The 18,386-nt window shown below is 36.3% G+C and overlaps 2 protein-coding genes across 2 annotated transcripts in view; both read right to left on the reverse strand.

Annotated features, from left to right (window-relative positions):
• LOC125682083 (gem-associated protein 5-like) overlaps positions 1 to 18,386 on the reverse strand; it is a 311,122-nt gene that overhangs the window by 211,748 nt on the left and 80,988 nt on the right. The window contains exons 13-14 of the mRNA XM_048922476.2: positions 12,654 to 12,802; positions 9,899 to 10,070 (exon numbers count right to left, since the gene is read on the reverse strand). Of these exons, the coding sequence (XP_048778433.2) occupies positions 9,899 to 10,070; positions 12,654 to 12,802 (321 nt within the window). The remainder of the gene's footprint in view (positions 1 to 9,898; positions 10,071 to 12,653; positions 12,803 to 18,386) is intronic.
• On the reverse strand, positions 1,499 to 4,404 carry LOC130051793 (uncharacterized). The gene is made up of 5 exons (XM_056154447.1): positions 3,911 to 4,404; positions 3,546 to 3,800; positions 2,877 to 3,428; positions 2,504 to 2,722; positions 1,499 to 2,361 (listed from the first exon to the last, which is right to left on the reverse strand). Exons 1-5 carry the CDS (start codon positions 3,989 to 3,991, stop codon positions 1,852 to 1,854), a joined length of 1,617 nt encoding a protein of 538 aa, XP_056010422.1. The 5' UTR covers positions 3,992 to 4,404; the 3' UTR covers positions 1,499 to 1,851.

Raw genomic sequence — 18,386 nt, forward strand, 5'->3', positions numbered from 1 at the left:
AAATACTAAGTTTTCATCCCACCCTGGGGTCAAAACCTTTACCCCAAGTATCATAAAATTGACAATCTTCGTAGAGGACTTCCTGCTCTACATCAAAATATATTTAGTATTTCTTACACATTTGAGGTTGTAGAGAAGATTTCTGAAAATTGGTCCATCTTTGCCCCACCCCCAAAAGGCCCCAGAAGTGCAGGAGTCCTGAAATTTACAAAGGACAAGGTACGGTTTTGGTCAAAATCTGCCCTGTCCTGGAAACTCACAAAAATGCTAAATCTGGTACTTGAGAATGTGCCATTTATGAATATGACCATTGTTATCCTTTATCTTCAATAACAGCTCTAATATATTCAACGGAAAACCCCATATCAAATTGGTGACGTCGCTCACTTTGACGTTAATTTTGACGTTATACTTAAACGAAAGCTCTTCCCAAAAGTTATATGTATATATGTATAGTCAAGCAATGATTTGTGACGTTCGGCATTGTAGGGGGGAAAAAAATTGTACTACACATAAGAGTATCAACTTTCAAAATATATTGAAATTATTGGTTTTGTTTTGATACTGAATTTGATGATAATGAAAGTAAAATCTGGAATGATGCACAACGGCAAAAACAACGTTGCGATTAACTGTGTGAAGCTAAAACGGAGCAAATGCATAATGTTTAGACCATCAGATGAATGAAATAATTATAGAATCATATCTTACAGCTATATAGTTCTATTGTCTCTCTTAAAATTTCGTTTGTATGAAGGAATTTTGAAAAGATTTATTTTTGTTTACATTTTCATTAACTGTGTAACTGTTGCGTTCATTCGGAAGATAAATGGCGATAAAATTAAAGAGTCTCTCATTTAAATCACCGAATGTTATACGAAGTTCGTAGCGTCATCTATGTAATTTCTCATGAAATGGAGTACACTGGAATTCCATCCTGACTTTTATTTGATTGATATGAACGATATTCCGAGAACTTTGAGAATATCAAAATAGTAGATTTGATTTTAGCTTATAAAGCGCAATATACCGTATTAAAGTTTACACTACAAAATTTTAGGAATGCATAAGATACATAGATTCTAACAATAAAATTAATCTGTTTGCGCTTATAAGATTATAATTCCAATGTTATTTATTACAATTATTTTGATTGGACAAAAATAAAGCTGAACAAGAGTTTATACAGCAATAAATCTGAAAACGCGATGTATTCATACACGCCTGAAAACAAATAACATAGTGCGGTGAAACTATTCAATTTTTTGCAATTGTTAATGAATTGAAATTATAAGATTAAAATATTCTTTTTGAAGAATTTATAGATGTGTAAACTCCGGACATTTCACTCACAAACTTTTATTTAGCTTGTGAGTAAACTGATGTCTGGAGTTTACACATCGATAAATTCTTCAAAAAGAATGTTTAATCCTATAGTAATTCATTCACAATCTTACATGTATCTGCTTTGTACATTGTGTTTTACTGGTCATATATATATTCACCAAAAACGGCAATATTTAATGAAAAACAAGAACCACAAAGAACACACGAAGAACATTTATATACGTGTATGTACACACGCAAACACAGATCTCTCTCTCTCTCTCTCTCTCTCTCTCTCTCTCTCTCTCTCTCTCTCACACACACACACACACACACACACAGCAACACATACCTCCTCCCTCCGTCTCTCTCACAAACATCTTATCTTTCTCATACACAGTCACACACGCTCTCAGCCTCCGTCGCATATTCACTTTCTCACACGCACTCTCTCTATCTCTCAAACACACGCATGCGCGCGCGCATTCACCCCCCAGACTAGATATAGCACACCCTCGCCTTCTCTCACTCTTCCACATCATTGTCATTTCCATCACTGTCTGAACCGTCAATGACGTCATGGATGTCCGATGCGTCTTCAAGTGATGTTGTCCAATTTCTTACCCCCTTCAGTGACTCCTGATGCCGTCCAAAAGATAAATACCATATAACGCTGGTGATATGGCCGCACATTCCTACAACTCTTGTGCCAGCTTTGCATTTGCAATACCAACCATCAATATCTCCCTCGGTGTAAGTGATCCAACATTTGTACTGTTTAGCTGATATATGGCGACTTTGGATCTTGGCGCACACCATTCCTTCAATTTCGTCACTTATAAGGATTTCAAATCCACCGTCTACGTCCATGTGCTCATGAGTGTAGGACTTAGCCATGCGAAGTTGGTACACTCCCAGAGTTAGCTGACGCAATTCAGTGTCGTTGTACTTTGGAAATTCTGGAGTAACATTCTCTGAATCCACTTTTGTCCAATTAAACCCTCGTCTGTCAAGCCCTTCATTTTCCACACGTTCCTGTAAAACACAGCAACATTCGACAATTCATAAGCAAAATAAAACTGAGGTTTCTTAATTTAAAAAATATATAAACATATACGTATCTTTCAGAATTTTCACACTGGATATGGTATGGATATTGATGTATGTATATATTAACCTGCAGTGTATTTAATCTCTGTGAAAGGTAAACCATTTTCGCTGCAATTTCTTGGTCCTCCTCTGATGACACGCTAAGTGGTGGTCTATACTTATTGCAAAGAGCTGCTACAATTCTCACATAATCACCGATGAATGGAATTTGCGAGTTTGGCAAGGTTTTTGCCAAAAACTGCCACTGCTTAATGCGCCCATTAGCTGCTTCAACAATCCACCTGACCTGGAAAGACAAATAAAACGTTACGCATACAGTAAAACATTTTTTTCATTATTTCATATACCTTGTATTTCATATCTAAAGCTGAAATGTGATTATGACATAAAGGAGCACAATCAGCTCGTATTTATTGAGAATATGAAAAGCATTAAAGTACCTTTGTCACAACTCTTGACTTGTTAGAATCAAGCGTGGGCAGCTGTTTGTCTCCTCGTGTCATGAATGCTGGCATCTCCATCCTTATTCCAAGATCTTCCAGAACATCCTGAGCATCCCTAAATCCGCGATCAACAACAAACACATCGTCTTCTTGCAACCAGTTCCGAAGTTCTTCAGCATTATGGCAAATCATGTGTTTCAGGATGTTAGCATCATTATTTTTGGAGTCGGCAAGATAGGGTCCAAGGACCGATACGATGTATCCACTTGTAGTAACAACCATCATTGGTTTAATAAGGGGTCGGTGCTTATGCATACTGTAGGACCGCCGCGCAAATGCGAAATTGGAACTTTTTTGAATGTAAACGTACGTTCCATCCAATACTAAGATCGCAGGGTTTGAGGTGATGTCATCACTCAGAAGATCTCTTGCCAGTTGACGGGTGTGGTTTTCAATGACCTCCTCACGTGTGATGTGTTGAAATCCCAGGTTGTATGGAACGAAGTCTCTTATAAGAGCTGTCCTAGCAGATACAATAGCCCGTCGTACCTGCAAAATTTAACACCTGTGAAAATTTCTTGTCCCTTTTTAAGTACATGTGTATATCAATGTTGGTTTGATATGAATTTATACAATTTTCATAAGAATTATACATAAAACGCTTACTTGAGATTTGGTCATCTGAAATAGAACAGCCAGCATTTTGTTGGAAAGCGCTGATCGAAGCTTCATTAACAGGATGCCTATGCAGGTCCTCTTGCTCCGATTTCTAGATGAGTTGATACTGGCAACTGATGAGACAATGTCATGGAATTCAAGACGAGAAAACCCTGTCAGTACCCTATAGTCTTCATCACTCATTCTGCAATCATCATCAAAGTCAAGCCTGGATTGTTGTTCAAATGCTTTATCACGCAGGTACTACAGAAAAAAAACATCATCATAAAAAATAATGATTTTGACCTATTATTTTAATTATAATATATATACATGTTCATACAGTTATCATTTCAAGCTGAAAAAAAAGCTACCTTAATGAGATCAATGATGGATGTTTTGTTCAGTGTTGTGTTGTCATTGGTCCTGATTTGGTGTAAAGCTTCATCATTCATTTTCTCGCTGTCTAGGTGTCGTATGCAGCATCTTGCTCCAGTTGGAATGATGATTTATTTCTGGATAAACACAAACATCCGAACATGATGTGAAACTGTGACAAGCTTCGGTCCTGGTTTCTTGCAAACAAAGCAGTAGCCATGGCTCTGCGATGATGATGGGATAGACAAGGGAATAGTCGGAGGACTTGAAAATGGAGACTTTGTGCGCTTCTGTTTTGGAGACTGAAATGTGGGGTCTTTTTTTTCGTCTTCGGTGGCTGGTCTAAGAAGCATAGGTTGTCTTGTATTGGACTCCTTTATATTCCGACACTTATGTCGACATTTGTTGCAAATACGGTCTGTTTCTTCCACATCTAAAGAAAAGTGTTTCCTTAATGTGGACAGAAACAAACCAACGGGACGTCGTTCGTCTGGAGTCGTCTTCTTGTTACATAAACAACATCTATATTGCCTTCCATCCATCCTTTAAAACAAACAAGTACATTAGTACAATTATAATACTTCATAGACTTGCACTTTTTATATAAAATATATTTTTATATAAAATCCGGCGGGGGGGGGGGGGGGGGGGGGGTCCCTTTTTGATGAAGTACATTATTTATATATATACTGTATGTAGTTTTACATGCAAAGTTCAATTTATTGGCTGCCCTTCTTTTTTAAAGTGACAGAGAAAGGTACTTGATATGAAATTTGAAGTGGTGAAATGAATGCATTGAAGGATTAACCTTTGCCCCCTTCCCTCCCCCCTTTCCCCCTCTCCTATCCGATTTACGGTTTTAATGTTTGGGCAAAAGCACATAAAATTCTTTTAACAATAGGAGTAAAACATATGTAGCAAAATGCCTTCCTTGCCGCTTTTAAAAAGAAAAGGGTATATCTAAGAAGTAGCCTACAAATCTAAAAAAAAAAAATTATATATATATATATATATATATATATATATATATATATATATATATGGCCGATTGGACTTACGCACTGGTTTGACAATCTTGCTAGGCGGTGGGTGCCGTACGTCGCTGGTTCGACCCCGGGCTGGGGCGAAAATTTTCAGTACCTAGTTGTGATTATTTAGTGATTTATATATATATATATATATATATACATATATACATATGTAGTTTGCAAAAAGAACAAAACGTTTACATAGCTGTCTGAAGAGGCAGTAAAGCCGAAAGTGCTAACAGTGAAATGAGTTTTGTGTTTCTTAACTTTTATTATTGTATATATATATATATATATATATATATATATATACTGTATGTAGTTATATGTATATATATATATATATATATATATATATATATGATAATAGAAAAAAAATAAAAATGTTTCATAGGTACAGATAAATAGAAGAGGAAAAAAATACACCCTCACGCACGGGTTTCGAACCCGCGCCGATGGAGGTGAGGTGTTAAAGGTTGTAGAGCGCTACGCTCTAACCACTCGGCCACGGAGTCCTCTATCTACTAAGTGAATTATATGTATATTGACTATAAGTTAACAGGGAGGAGGGGGGAGGGGGCAATGTTTCATAGGTATAGATATATAGAAGAAAGAAAAAACAACAAACACACACACACAAATAAAAGAAAATGACACGGATCAAAAATTGTCTTATAGAGAAATGATATGTATTATTTCCTATCTATTGACTACAATTGACAGGGGAGGGGTAGGGGGGGGGGGGGCAAATGCTTCATAGATACAGATTAAAGAGACCTTTTAAAAGTGTCTTTAAAAGATGATCTATATTTGTAATTATTGCATGCAATGGTTACAAAACTATTTCGTTGTTTGGGGAATATACGTCACTGATTTATATTGCCGTCTGCTGTTCATCGTACCAAGGAAGTTTCACGTTATCAAGTAAAGTATGCACGCATGGTGAAATATAATGCTTTAAAATTTTCACCATCAATATTGTTTATATAAAGAACCATTGATCATTATATAAATTACTTCAATGCGACTTACCTGGTATTTAATGAGAATTCTCACGAAGCATCTGTTGCTCCTAGGTATACCCCATTCTGTTTACACTAACCATAACGACCAAAATGGCATCCGGTACATACGATTGGCTTTAATTTATCCGGAATTTATTATCATTATTTCAATAAATGACAATAGATAATAATTAACACTAACAAATATTATTTTGGAATCAATTTAATACCCAAATAATTCTTATATCCTCTTCCGTTGCTAAGATGTCTGCATTGATTACCGCAAATCACGTCACGATGGCGAATTTGTAAACATCTTTAAAGTGATATTTTAACCCTTCTTCCATCGTCGCCCGGAATGAAACTGAGAGGAATTGTCAAATTTCTCCGAAATTTTTAATTCATATAAAAATTGTCCCGGGCGACGGGGGAAGAGGTGTTCAATTTCACTGATTTATCTATACAAAACCTATGAAAAATCCATAAATTGCTTCATAACCCTTACTTTGTTCGATTGTGTACTACGCATGCGCATACATGAGTTGATTTTAATATGCTTTTAAGAATAGATACGGAGTGCTCTTTCAGAAAATAGACAACAAAATATCAGGGACGCGAATTTAATTTTCCCCATAATGGCCGGGCAGAATTAGGCCTAAACCGTACCTACTTCTTTATGTCCCAAAGATGCTTCATACCAAAATTGAAAGGAATTGGAAAGGTACTTATCAAGAGAAAGTTAAAAATGTTCTATTGTTCACACATTTAACAAGCATTCTGGGAGTAATGCATGGCAATACATAGCCCCCTACCTGTTGCAAAATTACTGGACCACAACAATATCCAAAGTTCATTATGTAGATTAAGGGGAAAATTGGGGAACCAGGATGGGAATGGTTGGAAATCAGCTATTATTCAGGTACAAAGACTAGAGCAGGAAAAAAGACAAATTTAAAATTAGGTTTAAGTCTTTAACCAATCAAGTTCATGAACTGTGAAATGTAGGTGATAACGAATAATTTAGCTACAGTGGAACCCCGTTATTACGTTTTCCATTTTGTCACGATAAAATAACGTAATACCGGGGGCAACGTAATAAACGTTCCCAGTGAAATCCATTAAAAATATCATTTGGAAATTGTATATCATCCGTGGTACTCCGTGAAGGGGTGTGTCAATATATCTTTACTGTTTCTTTGTTTAAAAGACTATGATACTTTGTTTTATTTACATCTTATCTTTAATGTCTGTAATTCTTCATGTTCTTATCCCTTTTCTTTATTTCTGGTGTAGGATACAGAAGGATGTTTTGATAAACGTTGCTTTTCTGCATTCGTTTGGACCGCCATTTTGTTCAACTTTAAAACAATGCGTTCATGTAAATTTCTACCAATAACTCGTTCCAGTTCGTATTCAACATTCGTATTAAAAAAAATTAAAAAAACATCGTTTTATTAAGTTCTCTAATTACACAATACACAACACAATACAAAAAATCTCAACCAAAAACAACAAAACTATAGACACAAAACGCACACGATACCCAACACTTACACACTTTTCTCACCAACGATAAACACGGAGAACAATTTAAGCGCAATCCACATAAAAAAACAAATATAATGATGCATGAAGATTTCATTTATAACGCTAAATGATGGCACTAAAATAACGTGCGCATCAAGGAATTTTAGAATATTCACTGAGGTAAATGTAGCTGCAGAACTGTAGCTCTCCGAAAAAAATTATGTTGACAGACCGGTCTGTCAACATAATTTTTTTCGAAGAGCTACAGTTCTGCAGCTAAGGTAAATGCCGTGCACGAATCGGCCGATAACACAGGACAGTTTGATTGGTGCATGTATGGACGAGATTTACGATCACCCAAGCTGCATGTCCAAACAACGGACAATTTTTTAATTGAACACCTTTAGTCCCCTATGTCCAAGCAGTTACCCAAGCGGTTTTAACATTGCTACGATAAATCTTGTCTTTCATGTTTGGTACCAAAGCTGTCCGTAAATAGAGTTTTAATAGCGAAGGTAATCACACTAAGCTGAACACTCAGGTGGTTGAGAAATTATTTCTTCGATTATCAAAATATGAAAAATGAAGTAAATTTCATAGAGTACAATGTCTAAATAAACATTATTTAATTGTTTATCACTGGCTTCGATACGGGGTATTCACCTGTACTGATGTCGCTAGATCTATCGAAGCGTGATCATTCAAGCATCTCTAATCCCCAAACAGACCAGGAAATTTACGTGGTGACTGCGTCAGGCAGTCAAGGTGTGAATGGCTTATTATTTTGAGAATCATTATTGAATAATTAGGGGTTTATTACGTTTTTGTCGGAATTTTTACAACTTAATACCGAGTCCCGGCATCTTAGGACAACGTAATAACGAGGTCTATTTTATATAGGTTTGTTAAGAAATGGTTTTGTGCTTTGAAATTACAACGTAATATGTGGACTAACGTATTAAAGGGGGAACGTAATAACCGGGTTCCACTGTATATTGTTGTATTACTATGCTAGAAGTTTTAATGAGTGTAGTACTCTACAGAAATAAGAAACTTGGATTTTTTCTAAGTACAAGTGCCATAACTTAGTGAAAATCAACGGACCGAGATGAAATTCAACCTTGATCTGTAACTTGTTAAGGCAAAGCAATATACCAAATATCAAACAAATATCTGCAAGCACAACAAACAAGAAGCCCATGGGCCACATCACTCACCTGAGTCACCTTGACCCTTATTTGAAGACTTTCACTATATATTTGCATGCAAAACCTTAGTCCCTATTGTGGCCCCGACCTACCCCTGGAGGCCATGATTTTCACAAGCTTGAATCTGCACTATGTCAGAAAGCTTTCATGTAAATTTCAACTTCTTTGGCCCAATGGTTCTTGAGAAGAAGATTTTTAAAGATTTTCTCTATATATTTCTATATAAACTTTATTCCCTATTGTGGACCCAACCTACTCCAGGGGCCATGATTTGAACAAACTTGAATCTGCACTATATCAAGAAGCTTTCATGTAATTTTGTACTTTCCCAGCCCAGTGGTTCTTGAGAAGAACATTTTTAAAAGATTTTCCCTATATATTTGTATGTAAAACTTTGATCCCCTATTGTGGCCCCATCCTACCCCCAGTGGCCATGATTTTTACAAACTTGAATCTGAACTATGTCAGGAAGCTGTCATGTAAATTTCTACTTTCCTGGCCCAGTGGTTCTTGAGAAGAAGATTTTTAAAGATTTCCTTTATATTTGCATGTAAAACTTTGATTCCTTATTGTGGCCCCACCCTACCCCCAGGGTTATGATTTTGACAAAATTGAATCTGCACTAGGTCAGGAAGCTCTCATGTAAATTTCAACTCTTCTGGCCAAGTGGTTCTTTAAATGACCCCACCCTATTTTTGCATTTTTGTGATTATCTCCCCTTTAAAGGGGGGAATGGCTTCAAAGCCTTTCACCTAAAGATGCTTTTTGCCAAGTGTGGTTGAAATTGGCCCAGTGGTTCTGGAGAAGAAGTAAAAAATGTAAAAAGTTTACAGACAGACAACAGGCGATCTGAAAAGAATTTTCGAATAAAAAAAATGGATATGTTTTAAATATGCTAAATCCTAAGTATATCTGGTTTTAGTAGGGACCAATATAGGTCCCTGATTCTATTTTTTTTCAAATAATTTATTTAATATACCAATATGTAATGCTAGAAAGCTGACGATAAGCAAGCTGTACTCATTTTCTGCCAACAAATAAAATAGCTATTGTACAGGTAGTTTGCCCTAACAGGTTAACAATGGTGCTTCACACCGTGGGGGTGAAATCCTGCTGCGGGATAACGTGTGAAGGATTAACACACTGCGGGGGGAGCGCGGTCTAATATGGGATCCACATTGGCCGTACTGTATATATTTTTCAAATTATGAACATACCATCATCTTCTACTGAATGTGGATTTTTCGAAATTCTCCACTTGTGGAATGTGAAGTCTTCTCCACCCGTAAAAACTACATCAGGATCAGATCCACTCCATTGCACACACAGAAGACGACCTCTGTGGCCATGGTAACTGGCAATTGTCTGTCCTGTATTTACCTCCCAGACCTTGAGGTACAAAGAAAATTTGTTATTTACAACCTCATAATTTTTTAAACAAAACTATCAAAAAGATAGAAACACAAAAGATCAGGTTATATATGACTAATCGGATATTCTTTATCACGTCAGAGTCTTTAATGTCTGTAAAGATTCATATCTCTTGGATATTAATTTGTATGATATCACTGAAATTTTAGTCTAGACAAGACTTGAAATTCTCTGGATGATAAGATGGTGAAATATATTCATACAGTTCTAAAAAATGAGAAAAATAACATATCACTAGAAAGTGATGGTTTCACTGTGGAATTTAAAAACTTTTTTTTGAAGAACCTTATATCAGCTATTAATCATATTTTCAAAACCAAAAATGTTTTACAAACATATATCCCCCCCCCCCCCCCCCCCCCCCCCCCTTGGCAATATTGAAAAGGATCAACATTTCATTAAGAATACTTGTTCCATAGTGAAAAATATGGGTTATTTACAATTCAAAAGCAACCATACCATAACAAGCTATAACTGTGTTGGAATGCCAACTCAAATGTCCCCAAAAACCTCAATTATCAACCCTAGCCCCAGCTGTAGCCCTAACGTGTAACCCTAATCAGCAACCCTAACCCTAACCAGTAACCCTAACGGGTAACCTTAATCAGCAACCATGTCGGAAATGGCAGCAGAAAAAAATTTTGATGCCAGAAATAGACTCGTGATCCTCAATTCACCCTAGAAATTAAATGAACAGAATTTGGCTGTAATCAAAATGCCATGAAACACCATGGCTTAGATCATTATTTCCATGAGACAATTCCTATCTGTTGTGTGTTGTGTATGTTAAGTCTTTTCAAATTTTGGAGTATGTTGATTGACTGAATATTATTTAACGTCCCTCTAGAAAATATTTCACTCATATGGAGAAATCACCACTGCCGGTGAAGGGCTGCAAAATTTCAGCCTATGCTCAGCGCCTATGTCAGGGAGGTTGCTGTTTTCCACCACACTAAATAATTTTTCAGTTATCTGGTGGCGCCCAGTTTTTATTGGTGGAAGAGAGAACCCAGATACAATGTACCTAGGAAGAGACCACCGACCTTCTGAAAGTAAACTGGGAAACTTTCTCACTTAACGGCACGAGCGGGATTCGAACCCGTGCCGACTGGTGAGAAGCCGTGTGATTTTGAGTGTGATGCTCTAACCACTCAGCCATGGAGGCCCCTCGTTGAGCAGGGAGGGATCTTTATCGTGCCACACCTACTGTGACTCAGTACCTCGGTTTTTGCGGTCTCATCCACCCCATTTAGTAGCCTTCTACGACAAGCAAGGGGTACTGAGGACCTATTCCAACCCGGATCCCCACGGGAACAAATTTTGCTGTATAATATTGCATATATTTCTATCATTAATGTTAAAAACACAATAATTATTCATATTAATTGTTATATAGCTACATTTTATGAAAAAATGTGTAGTTCTTGATGAAATAATTACTGAATACTGCATTACTCTCTTTCATATGTAGGGATTACCTCCCTTCAAACAGTTTCTTTATACTTACCATTTTAAAAGTTTTAATGACCTGATTTTAAGCTGCAATTTACATTTCTCTACAGATGAACAAATTGACAAAGTTTGGTGATTCTAAGACTCAAATCTACATGAGCAAAAAAGGGTTATACAATATATGGCCATATCGTCTTGATTATAGGTCACAGTGACCTTGATTTAGAATGTGCCACACCTTCTACTAAAGATGCAATAACTGACAAAGTTTGATTGATTGTATCTTGTTTAACATCCCTCTCGAGAATTTTTCACTCATATGGAGATGATTCTAAACTAAATAATTGTCCAGTCGGACATGACTTTGCCATATTTGGCCATATCGTGTTAATCAAAGGTCACAGTGACCTAACTTTAAAGTGTGACCCACCCTCTACCCAAGATGTATCAGCTGACAAACTTTGAGGATTCTATGTCTCATAGTATTTAAGTTATGAGTCACAAATGAAGCGGGACAGGATTGCCATACCACAATACTTGGACGAATGTATAATATGAGATATCACATAGAGCTCAAAATGTGTAAACAATACATGCATCATGCTAGTACATCATTGTAAGAGGTTAGACTATTAAAGTTTACATCTATATTCACATACATTTAAGGCAATGAAAAACAATCAATTACATTTACTTAGCCTTAGATGACAATCTAGAACGATTATGGGTGAGCTGTTTGTAAAGACACATCCAGACTAATAGGATTTTTCTTTTGTTACCCTGAATTGATCTTTTAAATAACACAGACATCAAAATCAAAACCTACTTTCACTTTTGATCACCAAAAATTTTTCATGGTAAACTATGTATGCTGCACTGATAAAAGGCACAGGGTAACACTAATTATCAACATTATCTCAGGGTGAAGTTGAATAGAATTATTGCACCTTTTATGGAATAATTGTTATATGATTCCATATACTATACAAAAGTCCCACAAAAATATACTTGAAAGATATTCTAAAAGCTCTCAATAAATGGTATATTCATTATTTTGGCCATAAAAACTCCAAGGCACTTTAAACTTACCCTCGCAGTTCCATCAAATGAAACGGAAACCAATCTGTTGTCATCGTGTGGACTCCACTGAAGTCCTATAATTCTGTTACTGTGTCCAAATAGTGTGTATTTGGCCTCAGAAATCAACACCGCTTCATCACCGATCTCAAGAACTTTCCCTTTAAAAACCATATTTGGCAATTTCAGAATATTCTACTTTCAAAATCAACAATTTTGCCAATTATAGACAGTTCTGCTAATGTAAGAAAATATAATTTTCCAGAATTACAATCCAGGTAACAAATGCTTGGAAACTGATATTACAGCTCTTGTCAACATTAGTCAAATTAGACTATTGTTAAATATGTTACTTTGCATTGATAGTGAACAATTGTTAAGGTAAAACCACCCTGATGTGATGTCAATGTAAAATCTTATTTTAATCAAACTTTGTGCATGGTAGAAGAATATCTTTTGGAGCAATTTTATTCACTGGGTATATAAGGATCTAATATAAATAAAATATTGGGTAAACTATTCCATATTGAAAAAGCAGGAATATTTTTCTACATTTATACATGTATTTAAAAAATGTCATCTTGAGCAATATAACTCCTCTGCTGGTATTTTCTCTAGTGTATATCTATCATAAAATGATGCTCTAATATCTACAATTAACTTTAAGACATTTATAAAAGCAAAGTTTTTTTGAAACTGTTCAAATCAAAATTTCGTCATTTTAATCCAGTTTTATGTACTTAATGTTGTTTAATGAAAATGTGCACATTTCTGATGATGATACAGCTTACTCCGGATATATTAAAACTTTTTCTTTCAATATAACGGAAGTTCAAAATAAGCGAAATCGGAAATGTCGACCATATCGGAGGCTTCATTTTGGCATCTCGATCCCGATTACGAAAGCAGAAATATGAATTTATTACATTACACAATTTACAACATATAGATAATTGATTGAATTTAGTCCACTGAAAATTTTTATTTTTAAAAAAATATGTGAGTTTTGTTAACTTTTGTTTCATATTGAGCTGACCAAGAATGAATATTTCAGTTCCACTGTCTACAAAAATTTCGCCATCTACTTTAGGTAGCGTCTGTACATCATCTTTTTTTATTATTATTAAATTTACACATACAATTTCGAGGTTGATTGTACGTCACATTTACATCCAGAATTTCGTTTTTGCTCACATCACCAATAGTTCCCTTGCAGTACGTACATGTATATAATATCGGAAGTTCTTCCTTTGAAACGATCGCTGTGAAAACATTTGACACACATGTATGTCTAGGTTAGTACCATCAAAATTTCAGAACCATTGGGTTTTTTTTTAAATAAAGTACATTAACATAAGCAAGTGGCATCATGATGTCTTTCAAGACATTGTCGTTGTCCGCGTCAGATGTTATAGACTAAATACTTGGAGATTTTAATGTGAACCCTGTCTTGCACAAACTATTTTTAATGCACTGTGACAGCAGTAAGGTGTTTGAAATTGTCATTTCAGATTTTGACTTCAAATCCTTATACCTCTTGCAGTTATTAATTTGTATTTGATGTCCAATGATAAAGTTTTCCTTTTTTGTGGGGAGGTCAAATTTGACAAGCAGTTAAGAAGTGATTATACCCCACTGTTATTTTATTCCTATAAAAACACACAATTAAAAGTAATCCATGGGAAGCCAATCAACTAACACCTATACCTGTGTAATAATGAAGCCACCAACCTGGACAACTACAATCACAGGTGACTTCAATATAGCCCTTATAAAAACAATACATTATCTACTCAAGGGACTGATTATTGATTTATAACTTTTTATGATTTATGATTTATTCAAAATAAAGGATATTTCAATATAAGTGATTTCAATTTAATGGCAAGAAAATAAGAGACTGAGACTGGGAATTTTGTTTTACTTCAAAATAAGCGATATTTCAAAATAAGCGACTTCAATATAAGTGGAGCAAGCTGAAAATACCTCTGTATATGTATATCTGACATCTTTAAAAAGGTGTCAACAAATACATTTTCTTTGGTTACTGATTAAACAAGCATTCTGAGAGTATTGCATAGCAACACATAGTCCCCTACCAGAGGAAAAAATTATTCTACCTCAACAGTATTCGAAGTTCATTATGAGACTAAAGTTATGGTAAAAGGGAAGATTGGGAAACCAGGATAGGAGTGGTTGGAAATCAAATACTTCTCATGTACAAAGACTAGACAAAGAAAACTTAAAAATCAATCTGTAACTTGTTATGGCAAAGCAATCATCATGGTGTACAGAATATCAAATGAATATTTGTAAGCACAACAACAAAAGTTAGGAAAACTGACAATTCATGCTATTTTTCTAAGTCCAAGGACCATAACTTAGTGAAAAATCAACGGACCAAGATGGAATTCGAACTTGATCTGTAACTTGTTATGGCAAAGAAATGTACCAAATATCAAATGAATATCTGCAAGCACATAAAACAAGAGGCCCATGTGCCACATCACTCACCTGAGTCACCTTGGTCCATATCAGAAGACTTTCCATATATGTTTGCATGTAAAACCGTAGTCCTTATTATGGCCCCAATCTACCCCTGGAAGCCATAGTTTTTGCAAACTTGAATCTACACTATGTCAGAAAGCTTTCATGTAAATGTGAACTTCTTCGGCCTAATGGTTCTTGAGAAGAAGATATTTAAAGATTTTTCCTATATATTTGTATGTAAAACTTTGATCCCCTATTGCGGCCCTATCCGACCCCCGAGGGCCAGGATTTTAACAATTTAGAATCTGCACTATATCAGGAAGCTTTCATATAAATCTCAGCTTTTCTGGCTCAGTGGTTCTTGAGAGGAAGATTTTTAAAGATTTTTCCTATATATTTGTATGTAAAACTTTGATCCCCTATTGTGGCCCCATCCGACCCCCGGGGGCCATGATTTTAACAATTTAGAATCTGCACTACCTAATAAAGCTTATCTATAAATTTCATATTTTCTGGCCCAGTGGTTCTTGAGAAGAAGAATTTTACAAGATGCCACCAAAATTTCACATATTCTTAATTATCTCCCCTTGAAAAAGGGCATACCCCTTCATTTGAACAAATCTGAATCCCCTTCACCCAAGGATGTTTGGGGCAAGTTTGGTTTATTTTGGCCTAGTGGTTCTGTAGAAGAAGTCAAAAATGTGAAAAGTTTACAAGACGTACAGACAGACGGACGACGGAAAAATGTGATCAGTGAAAAATCAATAGACCGAGACGAAATTCAAACTTGATCTGTAACTTGTTACGGCAAAAGCAATGTACCAAATATCAAATGAATATCTGCAAGCACAACCAAAACAAGAGGCCCATGGGTAACATCACTCACCTGAGTCACCTTGGCCCATATCTGAAGACTTTCCAAATATATTTGCATGTAAAACCTTAGTCTCTATTATGGTCCCAACTACCCCTTGAGGCCACGATTTTTGCAAACTTGAATCTACACTACAGCAGAAAGCTTTCATGTAAATGTTAACTTCTTTGGCCCAATGGTTCTTGAGAAGAAGATTTTTTTAAAGATTTTCCCTATATTGGTATGTAAAACTTTGACCTCCCCCCCCCCTACTTGTGGCCCCATCCAACCCCCTGGGGGCCATGATTTGAAAAAACTTGATTCTGCACTGTCAGAAAGTTTTCTTGTAAATATCAGCTTTTCTGACTCAGTGGTTATTGAGAAGAAGATTTTAACTATATATTTGTATGTAAAACTTTGATCCCCCTTGTGGACCCTTCCTACCCCCGGGGGCCATGATTTGAACAAACTTGAATCTGCACTATGTCAGAAAGCTTTCATTTTAAAATCATCTTTTCTGGCTCAGTGGTTCGTGAGAAGAAGATTTTTAAAGATTTTTCCTATATATTTGTATGTAAAACTTTGATTCCCCCTTGTGGCCCCATCCTACCCCCGGAGGCCATGATTTGAACAAACTTGAATCTGCATTATGTCAGGAAGCTTTCATGTAAATCTCAGCTTTTCTGGCTTAGTGGTTCTTTAGAAGAAGATTTTTAAATTTTTTCCCTATATATTTGTAAGTAAAACTTTCATCCACCCTTGTAGCCCCATCCTACCTCCGGGGGCCATGATTTGAACAAACTTGAATCTGCACTATGTCAGAAAGTTTTCATGTAAAAATCAGCTTTTCTGGCTCAGTGGTTCTTCAGAAGAAGATTTTTCCTATATATTTGTATGTAAAACTTTGATCCCCTATTGTGGCCCCATCCAACCCCCCGGGGCCCATTATTTGAACAAACTTGAATCTGCATTATGTCAGGAAGCTTTCATGTAAATCTCAGCTTTTCTGGCTTAGTGGTTCTTGAGAAGAAGATTTTTAAAGATTTTCCCTATATATTTGTATGTAAAACTTTGACCCCCCCCCCCCCCTTGTGGCCCCATCCTACCCCCGGGGGCCATGATTTGAACAAACTTGAATCTGCATTATGTCAGGAAGCTTTCAGGTAAATTTCAGCTCTTCTGGCACAGTGGTTCTTGAGAAGAAGATTTTTAAATGACCCCACCCTATTTTTGCATTTTTGTGATTATCTCCCCTTTGAAAGGGACTTGGCCCTTCATTTGAACAAACTTGAAAGCCCTTCACCCAAGGATGCTTTTGACCAACTTTGGTTGAAATTGGCCCAGTGGTTCTGGAGAAGAAGTTGAAAATGTAACAAGAGGCCCATGGGCCACATCGCTCACTTGAGTCACCTTGGTCCATATCTGAAGACTTTCCATATATATTTGTATGTAAAACCTTAGTCCCTATTATGGCCCAAACTACCCTTTGCAAACTTGAATCTACATTATGTCAGAAAGCTTTCATGTAAATGTCAACTTCTTTGGCCCAATGGTTCTTGAGAAGAAGATTTTTAAAGATTTTTCCTATATTTGTATGTAAAACTTTGACCCCCCCCCCCCCACTTGTGGCCCCATCCTACCCCCCGGGGGCCATGATTTGAACAAACTTGAATCTGCACTATGTCAGAAAGTTTTCTTGTAAATATCAGCTTTTCTGACTCAGTGGTTATTGAGAAAAAGATTTTAACTATATATATTTATGTAAAACTTTGATCCCCCCCTTGTGGCCCCTTCCTACCCCCGAGGGCCATGATTTGAACAAACTTGAATCTGCACTATGTCAGAAGGTTTTCATGTAAAAATCAGCTTTTCTGGCTCAGTGGTTCTTGAGAAGAAGATTTTTCCTCTATATTTGTATGTAAAACTTTGATCCCCTATTGTGGCCCCATCCAACCCCCGGAGCCCATGATTTGAACAAACTTGAATCTGCATTATGTCAGGAAGCTTTCATATGTAAATCTCAGCTTTTCTGGCTTAGTGGTTCTTGAGAAGAAGATTTTTAAAGTTTTTCCCTATATATTTGTATGTAAAACTTTGACCCCCCCCCCCCCTTGTGGCCCCATCCTACCCCCGGGGGCCATGATTTGAACAAACTTGAATCTGCATTATGTCAGGAAGCTTTCATATGTAAATCTCAGCTTTTCTGGCTTAGTGGTTCTTGAGAAGAAGATTTTTAAAGTTTTTCCCTATATATTTGTATGTAAAACTTTGATTCCCCCTTGTGGGCCCCATCCTACCCCCGGGGGCCATGATTTGAACAAACTTGAATCTGCATTATGTCAGGAAGCTTTCAGGTAAATTTCAGCTCTTCTGGCACAGTCGTTCTTGAGAAGAAGATTTTT

The sequence above is a fragment of the Ostrea edulis genome, chromosome 2 (assembly GCF_947568905.1).
Source record: "Ostrea edulis chromosome 2, xbOstEdul1.1, whole genome shotgun sequence".
Classification (NCBI taxonomy): domain Eukaryota; kingdom Metazoa; phylum Mollusca; class Bivalvia; order Ostreida; family Ostreidae; genus Ostrea; species Ostrea edulis.

Bases quoted from the DNA above. Each gene is read 5' to 3' on its own strand.
- LOC130051793 (XM_056154447.1), bottom strand. From the start codon at position 3,991: ATGAATGATGAAGCTTTACACCAAATCAGGACCAATGACAACACAACA. The intron at 2,723-2,876 runs GTACTTTAATGC...TTGTCTTTCCAG, and splicing joins AGTCAAGAGTTGTGACAAAG to GTCAGGTGGATTGTTGAAGC. The intron at 2,362-2,503 runs GTTAATATATAC...TGTGTTTTACAG, and splicing joins AGAGATTAAATACACTGCAG to GAACGTGTGGAAAATGAAGG.